Source organism: Acanthopagrus latus, chromosome 12, assembly GCF_904848185.1.
Source record: "Acanthopagrus latus isolate v.2019 chromosome 12, fAcaLat1.1, whole genome shotgun sequence".
Classification (NCBI taxonomy): Eukaryota; Metazoa; Chordata; class Actinopteri; order Spariformes; family Sparidae; genus Acanthopagrus; species Acanthopagrus latus.
In genome coordinates, this window is record NC_051050.1 from 20,176,702 (window position 1) to 20,197,242 (window position 20,541).

Below are 20,541 nucleotides of genomic sequence, written 5' to 3' on the forward strand. Positions count from 1 at the left end.
TTACTAAACCTTAAAGGTGCAGTATTTAGTTTGAAGACATTTTAATTGATTTTCATGAATGAAAAACTGTATAAACTGTCACAATTTCATTCTGTTTGGTTATTTTTATCTTCAATCTTCTTGGAAGCCACCTTTCCAGCCTCAAGCAGTGTTCTGGTGACTTATTTTCCTCTGAGGACAGCTTGTTTTTTGTTTTTTTTTTACATTGTTTCATACCATAAATATTTGTAGTATTTGAGTTTTTATTAGATTTATGTTACCTTTCTTTTGTTTCTGTATGAAGGGTTTCTATTCTCAGAGGCCATCCTCTTAACACAATTTCATTGCTGTGTTCATTTCAAATAAACTAGGCTATTAGGCTGTTAGATTAGGCTATTGTCTGTGTGGTAAATATGGGATGACTCATACTTGCCTTTTCTCATTCGTTTACCATTCAGTCGTAGCTGGCTTTCATATCAAGAGATGTGTCTACTGTTTGTAATGTTTGTTTGTTAAAGGGCAACGTAGAATACAGAAAGAAGAGCGGAATTAAACAGGCAATATTTGTGCAAATGATTTGGCTCAATTGTCCATAATTAGTCCAACATTGTTATAGGAGAGCAATGCTAGAGCAGTGGAGTGCTTTTCAAAACCTGGTGCCATTTTGCCACTGAGTGACATCACTGGAGGCAGTTTATCAGATTACATGCAGCTTCCCCTGGAGCCAGCAAAAGCTTTATACTACTCTGTTTTTTTTTTACATATGGTGGTGGAATGACCCTTTAAATCACTGTCACAACCATCACTGGTCCTTTACTGCCACCTATGTAGAGTACTACACTAAAATCCAAAGACAGAAAACATGTAGAACATCAGATTCCATAACTTCTTTCTTTCTTTCTTTCTTTCTTTCTTTCTTTCTTTCTTTCTTTCTTTTAATTCCAATCATTTATCAGCCTTCAATGAAAATTAAATTCTTAAGTCTCTCTTTAAAAAAAAAACAACACTCCGATTTCCTTTGTTTTTTTTCTAAAAGTGTTAAAGTATCTGATATTAAAAATAGATTTTCTGGCAATATATGTACATATGTAAGTATGAAAAACCCAAGAAAAAGTTAACTATACACATATTTAAAAATTATATAATATCTTTATATTACATATACACTGAGACATATATATGTATAACTCTATCTATCTATCTATCTTGGCTGCGGTGGCACAGAAATTTCCCAGTTTGCAGGACAAATAAGGGAATTCTGATTCCAGTTCTGATTCTGATATCTATCTAGCTAATGTAGTGGAGTAAAGAGTACAATACTTGCCTCCAAAGTGTGGTGGAGCGGAAGTACAAATAGCAATACACAGCTAAAATACAAGTACCTCAAAACTATGCAATACTTGAGTAAATGTACTTAGTTACATTCCATTATCGCTTTAGTTGTCAGATTGTCAAACCAGTTCCTGAAAGCGCCGCTAGATGTCACTACGTATCCATGATTGCTTCATGGTGTGTCCCTGTTTGTCCCTGCGGCCTGCTGGCTCCAGATGTGCAGTGACAGAGAGAACAAACGCCATATGGACACACACGGAAGTCACACGCTGTAGACTGTTGCACTGAGGAAGAGGCGGACCTCCTCCACCTCTGCCTGCTGGTTGCACCCTCAGTGCCAGCATGCAAGCAAGCACAGACATGCAGGCCATTACACCAGAGCCTCACAGCACATCCACCAACATGAACTCGTGTATCATGACTGAGGGAGAAAATGATACAAACGACAGTAAATGTGCACTCCTGAACCTCATCTATGAGAGGGCATCCATCAAATGTGTGCCAACTGAAATGTCCACTGGCAGTCAGCACCCTCAGTGGCATAATGGGACCTTTAAATCAATGTGAAGAGCAGATGGCCGTATTATGTAACATTATTGCTTCTAAAGCAGAGCTGAGGAGAGGGGGGGCAGAGATTTCCCAAGCCACACAAGGCCATCATTCACTCTGTGGTTCAACTCAGACTCTGTCTATGCTAACAGATATCTATTTAATACATACATTAATGAGGATATTTATCAATAATCCAGCCTGGAAAATCAAGATATGTTGTCTTGGGTCATCCATCAAAGTCTTCATACACACATAAAACGAGCACTACATTTATCTGACAGCCGTAGTTATGAGTTTCTTTTCATAATATGTTTTAACACACAACAGAAACATGTAATGATCTTATAAAATAGGATGCCTATGTTAGAGATGATGATAATGATATGTACAGTCATAAGAATAACTCAAGTCTCTGGAAGCCCCTAGATTTTAAACACTTACACCGCTAACACTTTTAGCAATGCACCTAAAGTATGGATTTTAGCTTTAAAAAGGGCGTAAATGAAGCTAAAAAAGTTTATTTGGGATCTCAGGGTTTTTTTCGATTGTTTGTCCCCATCTTCGTGAGATGTTTAGGAGAATGCTGCAGCTCTGTTTTGCTGTGAAGCTCCAGGAATGTTTTGAAACTTAACCTGACTTTCCCATAAGCATGGGGTTAAGTAGATAATGACTGAATTTTTCTATTTTGGGTGAACGTATCCTTTAATGCATCAATCATATGATAATTGTATGATAGCTGATACAATCTCCTCCATTTGAGTGCTTTTACTTGTGATTATTTCAGCACATGTTGCTATATTTTAGCAATTCATGTCTTGTATGCGTGCTGATGCCCTTTTTTTTTTTTTCCAGCCGTGCCCCTGAAACATCCGGAGTCCGTCACTGCGGTCTGTACAATTACCACTTTCCAGGAATTTCCAGTCCCTCCGCACGCATCTTTGAATGCATATGTGGGTATTTTACGTCTATGTCTGCAACATCTCTATAGGTGTGGCTTCCCAGAGAAAGTGAACACAATGGGAGAAAAGGAAGTTCAGTTCAGGACACAATGATCGGACGCAGAAACAGATCCCTAAAGATCCCAGAAGGATTCTACAATTCATTCGGCTTTATGACTTTCCATAGTTTACAGCTTACTCATTGTGTTTACTCAAGGACAAAAGGTGCACTACCTTGTAGCCTTGTGCTATTTAGATGGACGCACACTTAAGTACATGCAGTCTTCTCGGTGGGAACATCCTGGGGTTACAGCCTGCTGTAAATCAAATACTGCCCTACGTTCTCTCCAGAGGATTTGTCTGACTGTTTATAATATTATGATTTTTTTCTCCTTTTAGAGAATTAGAGCCTGCATGAAAGTGTGTATTAATCCTGTATGTATCAAACATTTTAAGTGGAGATAAACTCGCTCATATATACTAGTGTAAACATAAGAGAGAGCAAGTCAGGGACACATTATGGAGGGCGGGGGGGGGAGGGAGAGAGGGATGTCAATTACTGGGAGACCTCACTATGTTTACAGCTCCCAGTAAGAGGAACCAGTGAACACTTAGACACTATGTTAGGAGGTCAGGGCGTTCTGATCATCAAATCGTGTTTTACAATATTTGTTCTTATGCAAAGCGAGTAAAAGTCACTAAGGTAGCAGCACAGGAATGACCATGTCATGTCCTGACTTTGTATTATTATAAAGTGTAGAAGTCTTTTGTTTTAGGCAACATTCCTGATCTTATAACCTTTAAGCTTCACATAGACAGTTTTGAAATTTGGCTTTTATTGTGTGATGTAACTAAGAAATTACATCTGCCATCACTGATCATCAGAATGTAAGTGCAAATCTAATTGATGATTAAATAACTTACTTTTAAAACATTTAAACATTTTTGTGGCTCTGATGCAAAGTAACTACTGACTAAAGGTATCAGTTGAACATAGTAAGTAAATATTACCCCTCCAAAATGTAGTGAAAGTATAAAGTAACAGAAAATGGAAATACTTTAGTGAATGTAGTTATTGTAGTTACATTCCATTACTTATACATACTTGTTCTTTACTTGCGTCTTTCTAACTCTACTCCATCACATCTCAGCCATTAGCCAATTAATCAATAACTGTTTAAGTGATCTTTAATCTAAATACATTTCATAGCTCCAGCTTCACAAATGGAAATTGAGACAAATTTGCTTTTTCTTTTCAATTATGTTTTAGAAACATTCTTTTAATAATGTTTGGTTGGTTGGACAAAACAAGCACTGTGTATTTTACAAACCAAAAAATGTATTGATTAATGCAGAAAATAATCAGGGGAATCAGTGGTAAGTTACTATTTTGTGACTATCATTGTTATAGTCATATTTCAAATGTAATGAGATCTTTATTGTGTTAAGAATATATATGTATGTATGTATATATTGTAAAAAGGTATGTATAAAGGTAAACTCTTAGTTGGATACTAACACTCCCTCCACCACTGCACGGTTGCTTTAGGAGGAAATTGCACTGACCCTCATTCATTTCCTGGAAAGTTTCTAACCTCTAACCACTGCATGTGACATCCTACCCCTGAAACACGCGCACACACACACACACACACACACACACACACACACACACACACACACACACACACACACACACACACACACACACAGGAATATATTATTAACCAATATAAAGCTCTTCTGAACCACAGCTACCAGCCCTTGTTTATCTCTTTTCTTAGAGGTCAAACTCATCCAGCGTGACTGCTCATTGTATGGGCGTGGTTTCAACTGGAGGTGGGAGGGGTCTGTGCTCGCCCGCCACGCCCCTCGTAATGATAGAGCGGGCGGACTGAGAGGCGGTGGATGTCTCGACTTGTGGCAGACGCTCATGAGTGTACCATCGTCCCACCAGCCCGATAAACCGGTTACACAAGTCGGTGAGTTCAGTTCGTTCTTCTGGGAGCCGCCAGTGGACTCAGCACGGCCAGAACACCGAGGGAGAGACTGAAAGCTGCTGTCAGCTGAAGGTGAGACGCACTTTTACTTCTCAGTGGGCTGCAGACTGCATCATCAGGACCGGTGTAAATGAAGCCAGAGGCAGGGAGCGACTGTCCGGTCCAGTTAAACATGTCTGATGTCATGTTCGTGCTTTAAACATGGCAGATTACGTTATTAAGTCCAAAGTGACTGGTGAAGGAGCATGTCTTCATATCACTGATTATAAATTACCTTTATATGTGAAAGAATAAGAGATAAATATGGCACAAAAAAGGGAAATCAAACTTGTTATTGTTGTTGTTATTTATAAATAAGTTAATCAGTAAAATGCTAAATCATTTCACAGTTTGAGAATAATGGTTAATAGATAAATGCACATCTTTTAATGTTTTTCAGATCATAGTTAACACTATAAAAACCATCATTAAAAATGTTTATAATGAACAACACAGTATTTTTTTCAGTTTATGCAGTATTATAAACATCTGTTGCAACTTAACAATATAAACAATGTTTAGTGAATCGTTTATAGAGGACTCCATGGACAGTGATATGTCATGGTTTCTCTCTTGTGCTAAATGCCCTAAATGTAAACGTAAATGTAAATGTTGCAACTTTATGTTTCTGTAGACTCAGTTTTAGGCACAAAAAACACTCGGTTAGGGTTAGGAAAAGATCATGTTTTGGCTTGAAATACCTGTTTTTGTCGCCACACACACTGCTTCAGACTTTCCCTCTGAAATCTGTTGTTAAAAACCACAAACACGGCTGGAAGTAGTTCCTAGATTACATTGAGAATATCTATTTGTAGGTGGCGTCACATCTACAAATGTCGAAACTCAGACAGGAGTTTCAGTCAACTGACTTGGCAGCCATTTCGTTTGATCCCACAACCATCGCCTCCATCTCCCTGTATGAAAGTCGGCTAATAAAAATTGTTGAAATGTGAATATGGCACGCAGCCTATGACACGCACAAATGTTAATGCGTCTGTGGCATGCAGAAATGTTACCACCGGCATTTTCCCCTGCTTGTTAATAGTGAGTCAATGTGAGTAACTACTAACTTAAATCAGAGGAGAAACAGCAGTAACGTCAGCTGTGATGAACTTGTTACAACAACTTCACTGTGAATCCACTCACACGTTACGTAACATCCTCCATGACAAATAACAGGGAAGTGGAGTTGATGACTCCCACAACCGGAAATAAGAACAAGTGGCGGTGATAACTCTCTTTCTATATGGCTCTGGCTGAGGATGTAAAGCCAGCTTGAAGGGTGACTTCTCAGCAGGTTATTTCCTTCTGCGTGGGAGGCTGCTGATGCCGGTGGTGTCACCGGTGCATAACAGGATTTCCATGGTCATGATCTGCTCCTCAGCTGCAGGCCTTCAGCCAGGTCAGGAGGAGGGGAAAGAGGCTATGTGCCTTTATAGCACCAAGCTGATCAACTCAATACTGGATTACAATCATGGGTGCCTGCAGCTTACTGACTTTTTCCACTGTCAGTCCTGCAGCGAGGCTTTTTTTTAGTGAGTGTTGTGTGCTGCATGCAGAGTCACACAAACTCAGTGAAGCATGAAATTTATCCAGTCTTTATAAAGGGGGACAAAGCAAACAGAGCAAGTGTTTTCTGGCATTTTAGTTTATCATTAATAATGAATTGGTCACCGTTTAAGGGCCGAATTCTGGGTAGTGCAGATCGTTTGGATCAGATCAGAGAGGTAGCGCCGACCTTGGGCTTTCGCTACTGCTGCTGAAAACATAACAAAGGATAATTTGATATGATATAAAGTTCACTATGATATGAGCGTCCTCTGTACAGAGATTAAACCTATCATATTACAAACAGAGCCTGACTAATGTGTCTGTGTGACCGATTTATCTGCTGCAAATGGCCTTTCACAGATACAGCAGTATTGGTGTATATTTAAGGTTGTTCTAATAGACAAGGTTATTGTCAAACCGTACAGTATGCCTCCATGATGCACAGCTGTTGGATAACCACATTTGAGTTATGCTCAAAAAAAAAGTGTGTCTATTTGCTGATACAACTCGATGTTACTTCCTGACACCTGTGATTCTGGGTTATACATGGCTTGAATAGAACGTGCAAGCTTTATTGACATTATATTAACCAATTACTTTGTTAAATGGGTAAGTAATAACCCATAAACACTTAAAATCTAAATCTGTAAAGAAACTAGTAGCTAAATATCAGCTAAATGTAGCTGAGAGGAAGAATGAAGTAGCAGGAAATGTAAATACTCCAAAGTGAAACTCTCGCCAAAATGCAACTTAGGCTTTTTTTTGTGAATGTATATGAGTCAAACCTTAGTGTTAAAGCATAATTAAGATGAAAAGGCCACTTTTAAGATTTACCGTATTTTCATTTTCGGTTTTCAGGTTGCATTTTGGCAAGAGTTTCACTTTGAGAACAATACTAACAAGACAATTGTTGACACAATCGCTCATATTTGGCATCAGTATCGGCCCTGACAGAGCCATATTGGTCGACTCATAATAGCACTTCATGATGATAAATGAATAATAAATTGTAGTCATTTGATATTCTAATAAATACTTTTGTATAATGAATTATCCTCACAACAGGAACAGTGCTGTTTTGCCATATCACTCATACCTCTACCCGGCTAGTTCACTCAATCTTTCCACATGGAGGTGAGGTGGGATGTCATCATGCCTTGTAGCCGCAATCTAAATCCTGGCAGAGCCACATTTGTCAAGAGGTTGGCTAAGTCAAAAGAGGAAGTACAATGTCCAAAGCAAATCATTTTACAGCAGATTGAGTTCCACTCGGCTGAAACAACCCAGAAGCAGGCAACACAGGATCTTGATTGTTGAGGTACTTTTGGCTTGTTAAAGGTGTCACGGCAACTTTAGTCTCATGATAAACGTACCCCAATGACGTTATAAGCTTATTATGCATTTCTTATCTGACGGAATATTTGTTGTATGCACATGACCTTCGTCCTTTTTTGGCTGCTCTTGATGTCGCCCGGTGTGTTTGCATGCGCGTTTGTTTACATAAAAATGTCGCCAACGTGATGCCACAATATTTTTCCCCTCCGTTATAACACTTGGGTACAGCACCGAAGTGTGTCCTCACATTTGATTTATTGCCTTGGTTGTGTGATTTCATTTATTCAGGATTTAGTTTTTCTCATCACATGCCAATTCCGATGAGTGAACGTCAAGAGAGATTCAAGAAAGTTCACTGCTCTTTGAAAGGTTGTACTTTATTTTCTTCTTTTTACGCTAGCGGCTTAAACTGGTCTTGCACTTGCAGCTTAGTTTCCGTGCGTATCATGAACCATGAATTATAAATGGAATCAGTCGATGAGGTCAGTCAGTCGTTTGCATCCATTTTAATTAAGTGTACAAATATCATCCCTACCGATGCTTTTTGTCGCTGAGTGGATGGATTTACTCAACAGTCTAAATCCCTACCTGCAGCCCGAGAATCTGCAATGTCATTAAACTTCACCTTGAGTACGACTACACGTTTGCCCTGAGGGCCTTTAACAAAGCGAGTGTTTGCCTCCTTGGGAGCAGTTTTCACTCGACTTCACTCAGAGTTGTACATCTTGTTTCTCCAGTTTCTCTCTGTCCTCGATTACCCCAATAAGAAAGCAGAAGCTCTGAAAGAGATGTTTGTGTTAAGAATTAAACTGGTTGGGACAGTACAGGGAAATGTTTAGTCTGTTCTTGGCACGAGTACAGGTCAAGGGTGTGATAGGGGAGTGATATGTGCACACGGTCCTGAAGCACAACTCACAGCCACATTGACAAACTGTGATGTACACTATCACCATTTTATGATAAGAGGACATATTTCTGACTATTTAATGAATATGCTTCCTGAGCCTTGAGGTAAAGGGGCTCGTTGTACCGTATAGCTCCTTCCTGCTGTAAGCGTCACCGTGTTAAGGCGGTGAAATGAAACATGTCTTATCAGCCTGCCGAGCAAAGGTCGATTATAATTGTGATTGAAGACAGAGAGATCCTTATGGTTAAACTTTTTCAAGGGCCATTGAAGGGGCACTCTGTAGTATTTGTAGAAGAAATACAAACGCAGACAGAAATACTTGTTCCCATAACTGAATAAACAAGCAGTTCTCAGAAGGAAAATAAGGTCTCCAGGACACTGTTTGAACCTAGAAAGTTGGCAGGGTCCGCCACATACAAACAAAAGTGAAGCAGTGTGAAATTGTGGTCAGCTTGTTTATTCAGCCAACAAAGGGAAGAGAGTTGTTTGTGCAGGCATACAAATCTTTCTCCTCTGATTATAATTTCGTGGCCTAAACCACGTAGCGCGCCATTTAGATAAAGCATAATTTGGCACAGCAGTATTGCATTTTTGGCTGTAAAAATCAAGTGGACACACAGAACAGAAACAGTGACTGTGCATGTTATGGAGGACATAGTGGTCTCTGCAGACATGTGGGGAACACTTCTGCTGCAGCTGTGCTGCTGCCGTGGTGCTCGACTCTGTCAGTCGGCGCTCTCGACAGCACGGTGACCCTGCATGAGAGAGAAACATGACTTATTCACCACCTCTGGAGTGGCAGGCTGTTGTTCCCCAGGGGATCGTCTTGCTTTGCTGCTCACATTTTTACCCCGACAAGACACTTGACACATCCTCTTCTCGCCTTCTTGATATCGAGATGCTACTTATAGATGCACATCGTGAATGATTCATGTTCACGAGTGTGAGCCACACGACGACCTGTCTGACTCATTTAAACCAACATGTATATGTAATACTAACTCGGGGTCAGCAACCGAACAAGGGGCGTAGTGCTCCTGAGGTAAGACTTAAAGAAGAGTGTACTAAAATAGAAAATCTGTTTAGAATCAATATAATATGCTTTAAATGTAACATTCAGATGAGTGTTATCTGTGAGTGAGAGCTCAGCTCTGTTTGCCTGCACTTTCCCAGCTTAGCAGCTTATTCAGTTTGGGCTACCGGTTACGTAAGATGGCTATATGCAGGAGCAGGAGGCTAATCCACTGCCTTGACCTTAATGCCAATTATCAGATCATGGTGACGTTATTGAAATGAAGGCACCATAAAGAGTGGATAACAGCCACAAGCCGGAAAATTGATACTAATACTAGTGATACTAAGGTGGTGTGACTGCCTCCAAGCAAAAGCATATGCGGCATAAAATGAATATTACATGGGTCAGACTTAAGATAGCATATTATGATATGAAGGCAGCCACACAGCTGAGCAGTCTGGGAGGAAGTCATAATGTAGAATGTAGACTTTACCTGCGGGGCTACATCCTCTTATTAAATGAAGCCTGAACAAAATGCCTGGCAGAAATTCAGTTGAGGGACGTCTTTTGTGCTGACATTCTTGGGAATACTTGGAATGCTATGTCAGGCTGTTACAATGGTTTTCTGAAACATCTCTAAAGAATATTGACTGCTCGCTGGCTTAAATCAGATAATTACAGTTAGATAACAGTCTGTGACTTCAAACCTCTGGCTGTAAATCTACTTCTAATAACGCTTTTCAGTTCTTGAGCAGCTCAAATCGTGTCTCTTTTGCTTACCTCTTAATTTGTTTTTGCCAAAATGTTTTTGCAACTCTGCAACACCACGTTTTACTTTATGTTTCCACTTCAGATTCAATTTTCTTTTGTAACCTATGACGAGGCTGTGCTTTTGGTTTGGTTAAATCCAGGAAAGGTTTGTATTTTTGTTTAGAGAACCATGCTTTTTAATCTTTTTTTATCCTGAAAGTTAAAAGTCACCAACAGAAGCTCTTCTCTCCCGCAGAGATCACTGCTCCTCAAACACCTCGTCAGCAGTCTTGGCACATAAGAACTGATTTGCTCTGTTGTTATTAGCAGTGCTGGCTAAGCTGTGTGTGAGCTGACCAATCAGAGGAGACTAGATATTCAGAAGGGGGTCTTTAAAGAGACAGGCTCTAAATCAGTAAACGTCTTCTACTAATAACCCTGAGGATGAGCGTAATATGTCTCCGTTAAAGTACCCGTTCCTTTTCCAGATGTCCTGAGTTCCAGTTAAATTATTGGAGATTGCCTTGAGGTCTCCTTAAAAACATCCAGCTGTGTCACGCTTAGAAAAGTTGAAACGCCACTGTCCGCCATCAGATACTTGCAGTGGCTTCACACAAACGCCTATAACTCCGCCACCATCCCATCCACCTCCCGATATATATAAATGGTACCTAGAGCAAATCAATTCTTATGTGACTGCTGACGAGGCGTTTCAGGAGCAGTGTATTCTGCGGGAGAGAAGAGCTTCTGTTGGTGACTTTTAACTTTCAGGATAAAAAAGATTAAAAAGCATGTCTTCTCTAAGCAAAAATACAAACCTTTCCTGGATTTAACCAATTACCTGTATGAATTACCTGTATGAATAAGAACTCTTTAATGGTTTGCAGAAATATTAATTGCCAACATTTTATCATAGCGACTGGGTGTTTTTTAATGCATGTGGGGTGTTGCACAGAGAAATAATTTGCATGTAATAGACTAAACTCCGAGCTGTCCACGCATCATGTGAAATCCTCAGTTGACAGCGACAATTCGTCATCAGTAATCAGAAGAAAGGGAGACAGCATGTGAGAGAGCATGTGACGGGATTGACTCTCTGCCAGCTGTCAGATTCCCCCGATGCAGCATCATCTATATCATCTTCCGCCATCTCCTTCCATTCTCCCTCCGTTGCTCCCTGCCCTCCCCAAGGGTTCAGAGATGAAGGGTCATGTCCACTAATAACTGAAACATCTGCACATGGCTGCGGAAATGCAGATTTTCAAAGCCTGGATGCAAACCAGCCTCCCCCGCTGCGCCCGTCTGTGTCATGGAGGCAAAAGCCTGGACCCAGATTACGCAATCAGTTATGTGCCAGCTGGTGGAGGTAGACGGACACAGAGAGGATGTTTTTAAATCCTTTGTGAGACAGCATACACTTTTCCTTCCAGTTCATCACATTTACCGTTCTGTCGTCGGATTCCGTGTCATTTTGTCACTTATCACGTCTGTGGAGGAAAGAAATGTATCTTTAATTCTGTGACTCTTTATCTCACTGCTAATGTAGGAAGAACATTTTCAAATGTATTGCCCAAAAACAAAACCAGTGCATTTGCATTATTATCTCTGTCTTTGTCTTATCTTATCTCATCTTTGATAGGCCAATATCAGCTGATAATAGACCGTAATTTCTTTGTTTTTTAACCTGTAATTTCATGGAATTTTTCAAGTTTATTTTACAGATTTTTCCTCAACAAAGACCATGGAATTATTATTATTTACAGAAAATAGATTTTGTTTCATAGACAATCCATACAGATAATTTAAGGGTAATTTATTGTTTCTGTTATGAGTTCTTTTCTGTTATTTTACAGTATTTTAATTTTTTAAAAACTTTTTTTGTGGATCACTTGAATTGGCAATATGTCAATATTTTTGTAGCAAATATTCAAAAAAATTGAACAGAAGTGTGCAGAAATAGCATTTTTGATACGATGATGTCAGTGATATTGTGTTGCAGAGATTGCCAACCAGCTAGCTGTAACCTGTCTCAGTCCATTATTCCCCCAGCAATGTAAATATTAACCCTCCCTTAATCCCCGAGCTCTCAGTCCAGTCCTGAGCTAACTAGCTAACAGCAGCTACAGTGAGCAGATGTTAGCTGCAGTTAGCGGTTACTGATGTACTGCCCATTATTTGTTTTAAGGATGAATCTGGCAGGTGGTCAATTCTTACATATTGCACCTTTATCTGCTGACTGATCTGGCTCTCATCTCCTCCTAATGATGCCTTTAAGTGACATAATTGGTGACAATACTCTCGAGCAGGGTGTCTGAAAATGAGAGAATATCTCGGCTGCTGAGGCTGATTCTCCTTTGTAGTGCAGGAATGTTGTGACAATACCAATCGTTTGGCAGACGGCAGCGGGTCATGTGATTAGTCAACTCAACTTTGTTTGTTTCCTTTCCGTTCCCCAGCTGAGGCTTTGTGGTGCCACGATGAGGAAAGTCCTTGAAGTTATCCTGCTGTTGTTGCTGCTAGTCTTCACGCATGCAAAGGGAACGCGTAAGTGTTGGATCGCAGCCTTGCATCACAGCTTCACTGTCGCTTTACTTTTCTGGCAATGAATTCAGTCATTTTTATGGCTGGCATTCTGTAAAAGTGCAGTTTTTGTTTTTGTCACAATTTACATTCAGTTTTTCATACACAATAAACACTGTTTACTTTGTCGTGCATTTGCTTATATTTCTTTTTTTTCCTGCCTGTCTTCAGGCTACAGCCCTCCGGGGAAGCCTGCGCTGACCAGATGTCGTTCCCCTGAAAAAGAGACCTTCACTTGCTGGTGGGAGCCGGGATCTGACGGGGGGCTGCCCACCACATACGCCCTGTACTATCGCAAAGAGAGGTGGGTGGAGGAACTCATCGCTGCCTTTTTTTCACCTGGTTTCAGTCTGAATGGAAACATGAAAATGAGGAATTGTCAGTAAGATGCACGTTCCACTTCGAATGTAAGAATATAACCAAGTGGTAGAAAAACAGAGCTTGACAACGGCAGTTGCAGCAACAACTCGATGAGATGTCTTCACATGCCCAAGGTCGGCACAGTCGTCGGTGAGCGGCCTACCTGCTGGTTTGGCAGCATCGAGGGCATCAGACATGTGTAAGAGGATAAAGATTGCGGCGACTCAACTGGCACTGGCTGTCCCCGCGCTTTCGGGGGTTTAAAAACCGTGTAAGGTTGATGAGGAACAGAAGCAGAAGAGGGTTGTTGTGGACACTCCATCCTCAAACACACCTACACTTGCTGGGACTGAGGCTGGCTGTTGTGTCACGTCTCCTTTGTCTCGGCCCGAAAAGCTGCACTTGAGCACACATCAGAGAGTAGAGCTACCCCTCTGCTGATACGCAAACCCTTGCTACGATTGTGCAGCAATTGCTTGTCACCACACTCACTAATGTAGCCGCACTTAATGGAGAATGTGTCCGATATAAAAGCTGGAGTCACCGCACTAAATGGGTGGAATCATGGATACTACCGGGGGGCGGATACTGCACTGATCCACTCACCTGAAAAGTCAATCACAGTGATTTCTCTCACCAACGAGCTGCTGCTGATTCTACATGCCAAATCGGCTGTGTGACATTGAGGCCTGGCGTGTAGGGTGCCTTAATAAATGCTGAAGCTCACTAGATCCAAGATCTGCCCACCACTGATCGGGTCCTCTGACCAATCAGCATGAGTCACTGCTCCAGCAACAGCAGCATGTTGTCGGTGGAGTTATCTTTCGGGGTCTTTTTTGAAAAGAAATCCTTGAGGTGAGTCAAAGCCGCAGTAGGAAATAGGCTTCAGTTACGCACAAGCTTCTGACAGTGCCAAGAAAAAGAAAAAAAACACAAGGTGCAGGGTGATAGGACGGTGTAATAGAACGACAGCTTGCTTATTCTCATTTCCTGCTTTCAATTGTTTGTGGAGGCTGTATCTTACTGTGTTTTGTGACGTGAAAAGAGAGAAAGCAAAGAGAGAGTAGAAAACACAGCAATCATCCTGTTAAGCACAGTCTTTGTCCATGCACTCTCAACTCGCCTGCTCTAGCATTCTAGGCATGGGAGCTTTTTCTTCCACTTCTCATTTCATTCCGGAAAACACATTATGCTGACTTGTCCTTAAGTCACCCGCTCTTCAGTTTCATGAAATACACAAATAATGCACGCTGCTCTTCAGAAAAGCACCCCGTGCAGACAGAAGTGATAACACGATGTTCTCCCGCCTCTCTCGCAGCTCTGACACGGTGAACGAATGTCCTGACTACCGCACGGCCGGAGAGAACTCCTGCTTCTTTAACAAGAACGACACGTCCATCTGGGTCAACTACAACATCACCGTGGTGGCCACCAACGCGCTGGGAAGCACCTTCTCCGACCCCGTGGATATAGACGTGGTGTACATCGGTGAGGGACCACGTGCTTTTTTTTCTTTTTCGTTCTCGTTGTTTACCCCACGAGGATTATAAAAGGGTATTTTAATGCACACTCACACAGCTGCTCGTGGCACGTTGTGTCACAGCCAGGCTAATGCTCTGGGAGTGTACTCACTTTGTCCTTGTAACGCAGTGAAGTAAAAATAAAATGCCCTAAAAAAAATAGATAAAATAACCCTGCTGAGCAAAGGTCGATCATGATTGTACCAAACCTAAGAGAGTCGAGTGATATAAAAACCAACAATAAACTTGATCCTCAAAGTGAAATTTGTCCTTTAGCGCTCAGGCACAAGGCAATAGTGATTTACAGTGGCATAGAAATACCTTAAAGGGGCAGTCTGTGTATTTGTAGAAGAAATTCAAACTCATGTTTCAATATTTACAATAATATTGAGGAAATAATACAAACACAGAAAAAAATTATCTTTTCCCATAACTGAATAAACAAGCTCTTCTCAGAGAAACGTAAGGTCCCCAGAACACTGTTTGATGCTAGAAAGGTGTCGGGGTCCGCCACATATAAACACAAAGTCACACAGGATGAAATTGTGTTGTCCTTTAAAGTCAGTTTGTTTACTGAGTTGCACAGTGCACCTTTAAAACCAAAAGCAAACAAAGATGAAAAAATAAGTTAGATCAGAGAGTTAGATCAAAGCCTGATGCAGCTGTATGTCCAAAAAATGTCAAAAAAACCCCCCCACATCAAAATGCCGGACTGTTCCACTGGCTGAACGTAGTAGTAGTTCAGCCAGTTTGAGTCAATCTCCACATGAACCTTCCTGCTGATGGAAATACTCACTAGGACACCAGCTACGAATCAGTCCATGACTGAACATAGTCCCCAACAGCTGCAATATTCTCTCTTCTTCTTGTGATGTTTTCTATAAATCTACAGTGACCTGCTTCTCTAGAAAAAAACAAAAAACATACCCCTGTTATAAAAGTAGGGACAAATTAAGTTTGGGAGTGACAGACAGGGGAGGAAAGTGTTCCTGAGAGATGCTTTCATTGGATTTACTGACAGCGAGTGAATTATTGAACAATTCCTTTTGTATGTCATCCGATTAAATATAAACAGTGGTCAGATCTCCTTTATATTACATAACAATGTATACATATTATATGAGACATGGAATTAGTCCGACTCTAACATTACCGCATGTTGTTTTGCTCGTGAAATATCTAAAAGGGGGAAGTGTAAACCGATAGAATTAAAAGACTTAAAGTATCCACGTTGCCCTTGAGGCTGCTTATCTGTGCTCCTCTTTCCTCTTTCCTCTTGATAGTTTCATTGGCCCTTTTTTCTTATCAGTCCCGTGCAGCATGTTTTACCTTCACAACTGTCAACTGCGTGTCTCCAACTAGATAACTCGCAGCCTAAACATTAACAATCATCTCAAAGCACCCACTGCAGTGACAGTGTCCATCAGCTGGAGATGTGCTTTGACGCAGTGGCTCGGGCAGAAATAACCTCTGATCGTTTCTCTTTCCTTCCCCAGTCAAGCCCAATCCTCCAGAGCAGGTAGCCGTCACTGTGATGGAGGACAAGGGCTGGCCCTTCATCCGGGTGTCATGGGAGCCGCCGCATAAGGCCGACACCCGCTCCGGTTGGATCACGCTCATCTACGAGATCCGCGTCAAGTTGGAGGAGGAAAACGACTGGGAGGTGCGTTGACATGACGCGCTGATCTGAAGTCAGTCTTAGTGGAAATGAATGTACATCATGCTATTTCATGTTGACTGACTGGTGTTGTGTTAACTGTGTTGTGTTTCCAGATGCACCTCGCCGGCCAGCAGAAGATGTTTAACATCTTCAGCCTGCGGTCAGGCGGCACGTACCTCGTTCAGGTGCGCTGTAAGCCCGATCACGGCTTCTGGAGCGAGTGGAGTTCCTCTTCCTACGTCAAAGTCCCCGACTGTAAGACACCTCCTAACAGTCCACTGCACAGCACACATTTACCTTTTTATTCCAGACATGTCGTCATCGTCACGTTGTGTTTTACAGATTTCCATCGGGAGAAGTCCGTGTGGATCCTCATCACGGTCTTCTGTGCCTTCATCTTCCTCATCGTCACCTGGTTGCTACACATGAACAGCCGCAGGTGAAACAATGATCACGAACTCCTCACCTCATATTGTTGATTGTTCTATGTATACATGTTGAATGTTATATTCTACAAAGCAGCTGCAGTTTTCATGTACATAGATAATAGGAATATGGTAATTAGATATTCAAGTTTTATCTTATCCTGACATGCTTTTCTGTTTTTTTTCTCTTTCATGTGTGAAGTCTGAAGCATTTTATCCTGCCACCAGTCCCTGGTCCTAAAATCAAAGGATTTGATAAGCAGCTGCTCAAGGTAAAAAGACAACTCATGGGGCAAAGTTTTGATTTATTCAAAATCTCTCCAGATCATTTGAAACGTCCGCATGTTTCATCACTAGAGAAAGAAAGGCTAATTTACGGGAAATTAACGCTGAAGTTTAGGAGAAAGTGTTACACTAACTACATTATCAGCCCATTCGGCGAGATAATCTGTTTCAACAAGAAATCTTGAAATAAGAAGGATCTGATGAGTGTGAAAGGTTTGAAATAAGCCAGAAATGCTTTTTGGGGGTTAGATTTTGGACAAATCTTGGTTTTTGCTGGTACTTTGATGATTAAATAATTTATTTTTATATTGCAAGAGAAAAGAGCATTTTCAATTTTTAAAACAGTGAAATAAAAGCCAAAGAATGAGACACAAAACATTGATATGAGTGGAAAATGACACAATACTGGTGGAGTGTGGTAATGCTGTTACTTGAAACGAGTTCCTTTTAGTGTTAAGTTTGTTGTTGTTTTTTTTTCAAATTGCAAATCATACATTTCCTAACTAATTGTGCCATAAAAGACAAAATCATGGTCAATTTAAGGGTAACCTGTGGTTACAAAGATAGAGAGCAGCATGGTGCAGGATTTGTTTTTTGCAGTCTGCAACTGAATTTCCATTTTTTCGTGCAGAACGGCAAGTCTGAGGAGGTCTTCAGTGCACTGGTGGTGTCTGACTTCCCCCTGAAGTCATCTAACTACGAGGACTTGCTGGTGGAGTACTTAGAAGTGTATATCCCCGAGGAGCAGGAGCTGATGCTGGAGAAAAGCATGGATCTGGACGTCAGTTGCCTGAAATCTGAGGGATCCACGTCCGACAGCGACTCCGGCCGGGGCAGCTGCGACAGTCATACTCTGCTGATGCATAAGTGTGATGGGGTAAAAGAAGGAGAAGAGAGGCAAGCGGAGGAGGCACGGAGGCATCAGAAGGACTGGAAGGAAGAAGCCTCGACCTACTCTAATGTAGACAGCAGCCCTGACATGTCCAGTGGCAGGGTGAAGACCTGGCCGTCTGTGTTTTCACCGCTACCCCGGTACAGCTCCAACCAGCAGGGCTCACTCGAGATGGCCAAACAGCACTATCTCTCCGACAGCCTTTTCCGCCCGAGCTCCACGTCCTCCTGCCACACCCAGCCCGGCCACGGCGCCACAGAGGCTCTCGGGCCGAGCTACTGGGAGTGTGGCCTGAGCAACAAGCAGCCTCACCTGCTCCACCCCGAGGGGCAGGCTCAGAGGCAGCTCCAGGCCCACAGCGACGACAACATCTCCAGCATCGGCCGCAAGCCGACGCCTGCTGGGCTGCCCTCGCCCGCTCTCCGGTCCACCGAGTACGTGGAGGTCCAGAGGGTCAACGAGGAGGATATGGTGCTTCTCCAGCCTGTGTCAGGCCGATGTGGCGACGTGGAGGGCTACCCCCAGGCCCCCCACGGAGAGGACTACAGCAAGGTGAAGGGGGTGGACGGGGACAACATGCTGCTGCTCCAGAGAGAGGTGAGAGAGGAGACAGGGAACTGTGACACGCCGTCCACAGTTACCACAACACAGAAGCCTACAGCCTGCATTCACTCTGCCATGCCGGTCCAGGGCGAAGCGGTCCTGGGAGTGAACGGTTACGTTGACACTGCCACCGTTTGCACACTGCCTACCTACTAGGTGCCCCAACCGGCAGGTCTGGGACATTGCAAGACCTGTTTGAGGACGGGAACCAGACGAAAAAACACTAACACTGGACGTGAAAAAGTGGTCGCAAAGACAATACGCCGCTGTCACAGAATTACAGTTATTTATCTTTCATCCTCTTCTCGTGTGAGAAAGATACTTTCACCGACTGCACAGCGGTGATGCTCTGACTTTGAGAATCCAAAAGCATTTGAATGATCTGAAAAACACTCTCTACTCAGCGTGTGATCGATTGTACAAATTATTTGGTATTTCATGCTGTTTGCTCTTTCTCCGTCACAGGCACAACTTTTCATGTGGTGTACTTTTATATTGAAAAATGTATTTATCTATACTGTTGGAAAATTATTTATGTAATGATCTTAATCGCCGAAAGCTCAAACATCAAATGTTTGTATTCTGTGTCAATTTTTTTATCTGTGTGTTTTTCTCTGTTCCCTGTAGAACACTTAAAGCAAGTAGTGCAGGAGGGAAGTGGTTGAGGGGGCTGCAGCACCCCCTGCTGGCCAGGACAAAAACATTCATCAACATTACCTTTTCAAATAATACTTCTAATGATAAATGAAAGAGTAAATAAATACTACTGTAACAGTTTCCGTTCGAGTGCTCCTGGATGCACAGTTTTGCTGTTGTAGCAGTATGAAGAAATGTGTTTATTATCTGCTGAAACATACCTGCATCAGGAAACAACCTGAGACAGCAGAGACATGGGCGGTCAGCCACAGTCAGGGGTGCGTTAATGGTGTGTGACATGGTTTTTGTATTCACTTGGACAGCCGTGATGAATTACAGCTAATTGTTATTAACAGTGATTTACAACAATTTCAGATTTTTGCTGCTTTGATCGATTAAATGGTATAATAAGAATGTAACATTTGATTTTCTTGATGGGAAGATGGTGTCATGATATGTGCTTATGGCTACGTGCAACAACACTACTTTTAATGTGACTCTATCGCTCAAGAGTGATTCACGTCAGTGGCTTTGTTTTGCCATATTTTTTTTCTTTCCTCTTCTGTGTGTACTGTATCAGTCTCCATGTATGGCTTTGTAAACAGCAGCCAAACATACACACACTGCAATTTTCACACATAAATCAAACCTTTAAAAAGAAAAAAAAATCCTGCTTATAATACAGTTCATATGAAAGAAATGGTATGTGGATGATTATTTTGTGTCTGCTAGTATCTTGATGATTACCTGTTATGATTACATGTGCAGTCATCTATAATGAGGCGAAAATGAAAAATAAACACTCTGACCTGTGATTGGTCAGCAACCTCCTGTTCTACTGACAGCCACAGTCTCTCTGTTGTTTTTGACAGATGGTGTGAAAACAAAGGGTGAAGTGCATGTGAAAATACATGAATTAAAATATATTACCAGCTAAAGTCAGCTGGTAATATTATACATCTTTAACATTTTTAATTTTTAACAACAATAAACAACAATTCTGATAATCAGAAAAATGCTACATATCAAATGTAATTGTTATTACATTAATTATATATACATTAATTTTATATATATATATATATATATATATATATATATATATATATATATATATATAGAGAGAGAGAGAGAGAGAGAGAGAGAGAGAGAGAGAGACTAGGTACCTTTGAATATTTTATA

The 20,541-nt window shown here is 41.5% G+C and overlaps 1 protein-coding gene across 3 annotated transcripts; it reads left to right on the forward strand.

The window, feature by feature from the left end:
* Positions 1-4,695: 4,695 nt before the first annotated feature.
* On the forward strand, positions 4,696-20,203 carry prlra (prolactin receptor a). 3 transcript variants are annotated; one of them, XM_037117940.1, is made up of 9 exons: positions 4,696-4,873; positions 12,855-12,942; positions 13,150-13,282; positions 14,657-14,826; positions 16,355-16,521; positions 16,632-16,773; positions 16,861-16,957; positions 17,146-17,215; positions 17,860-20,203. In XM_037117940.1, the coding sequence occupies exons 2-9, from the start codon at positions 12,876-12,878 to the stop codon at positions 18,877-18,879; spliced, it is 1,866 nt and encodes a 621-aa protein (XP_036973835.1). In that variant the 5' UTR covers positions 4,696-4,873; positions 12,855-12,875; the 3' UTR covers positions 18,880-20,203. The 3 variants fall into 3 exon arrangements, with proteins under 3 accessions (XP_036973835.1, XP_036973836.1, XP_036973837.1); XM_037117941.1 differs by lacking the exon at positions 4,696-4,873 and adding an exon at positions 7,650-7,709; XM_037117942.1 differs by lacking the exons at positions 4,696-4,873; positions 12,855-12,942; positions 13,150-13,282 and adding an exon at positions 13,346-14,193.
* Positions 20,204-20,541: the final 338 nt, after the last annotated feature.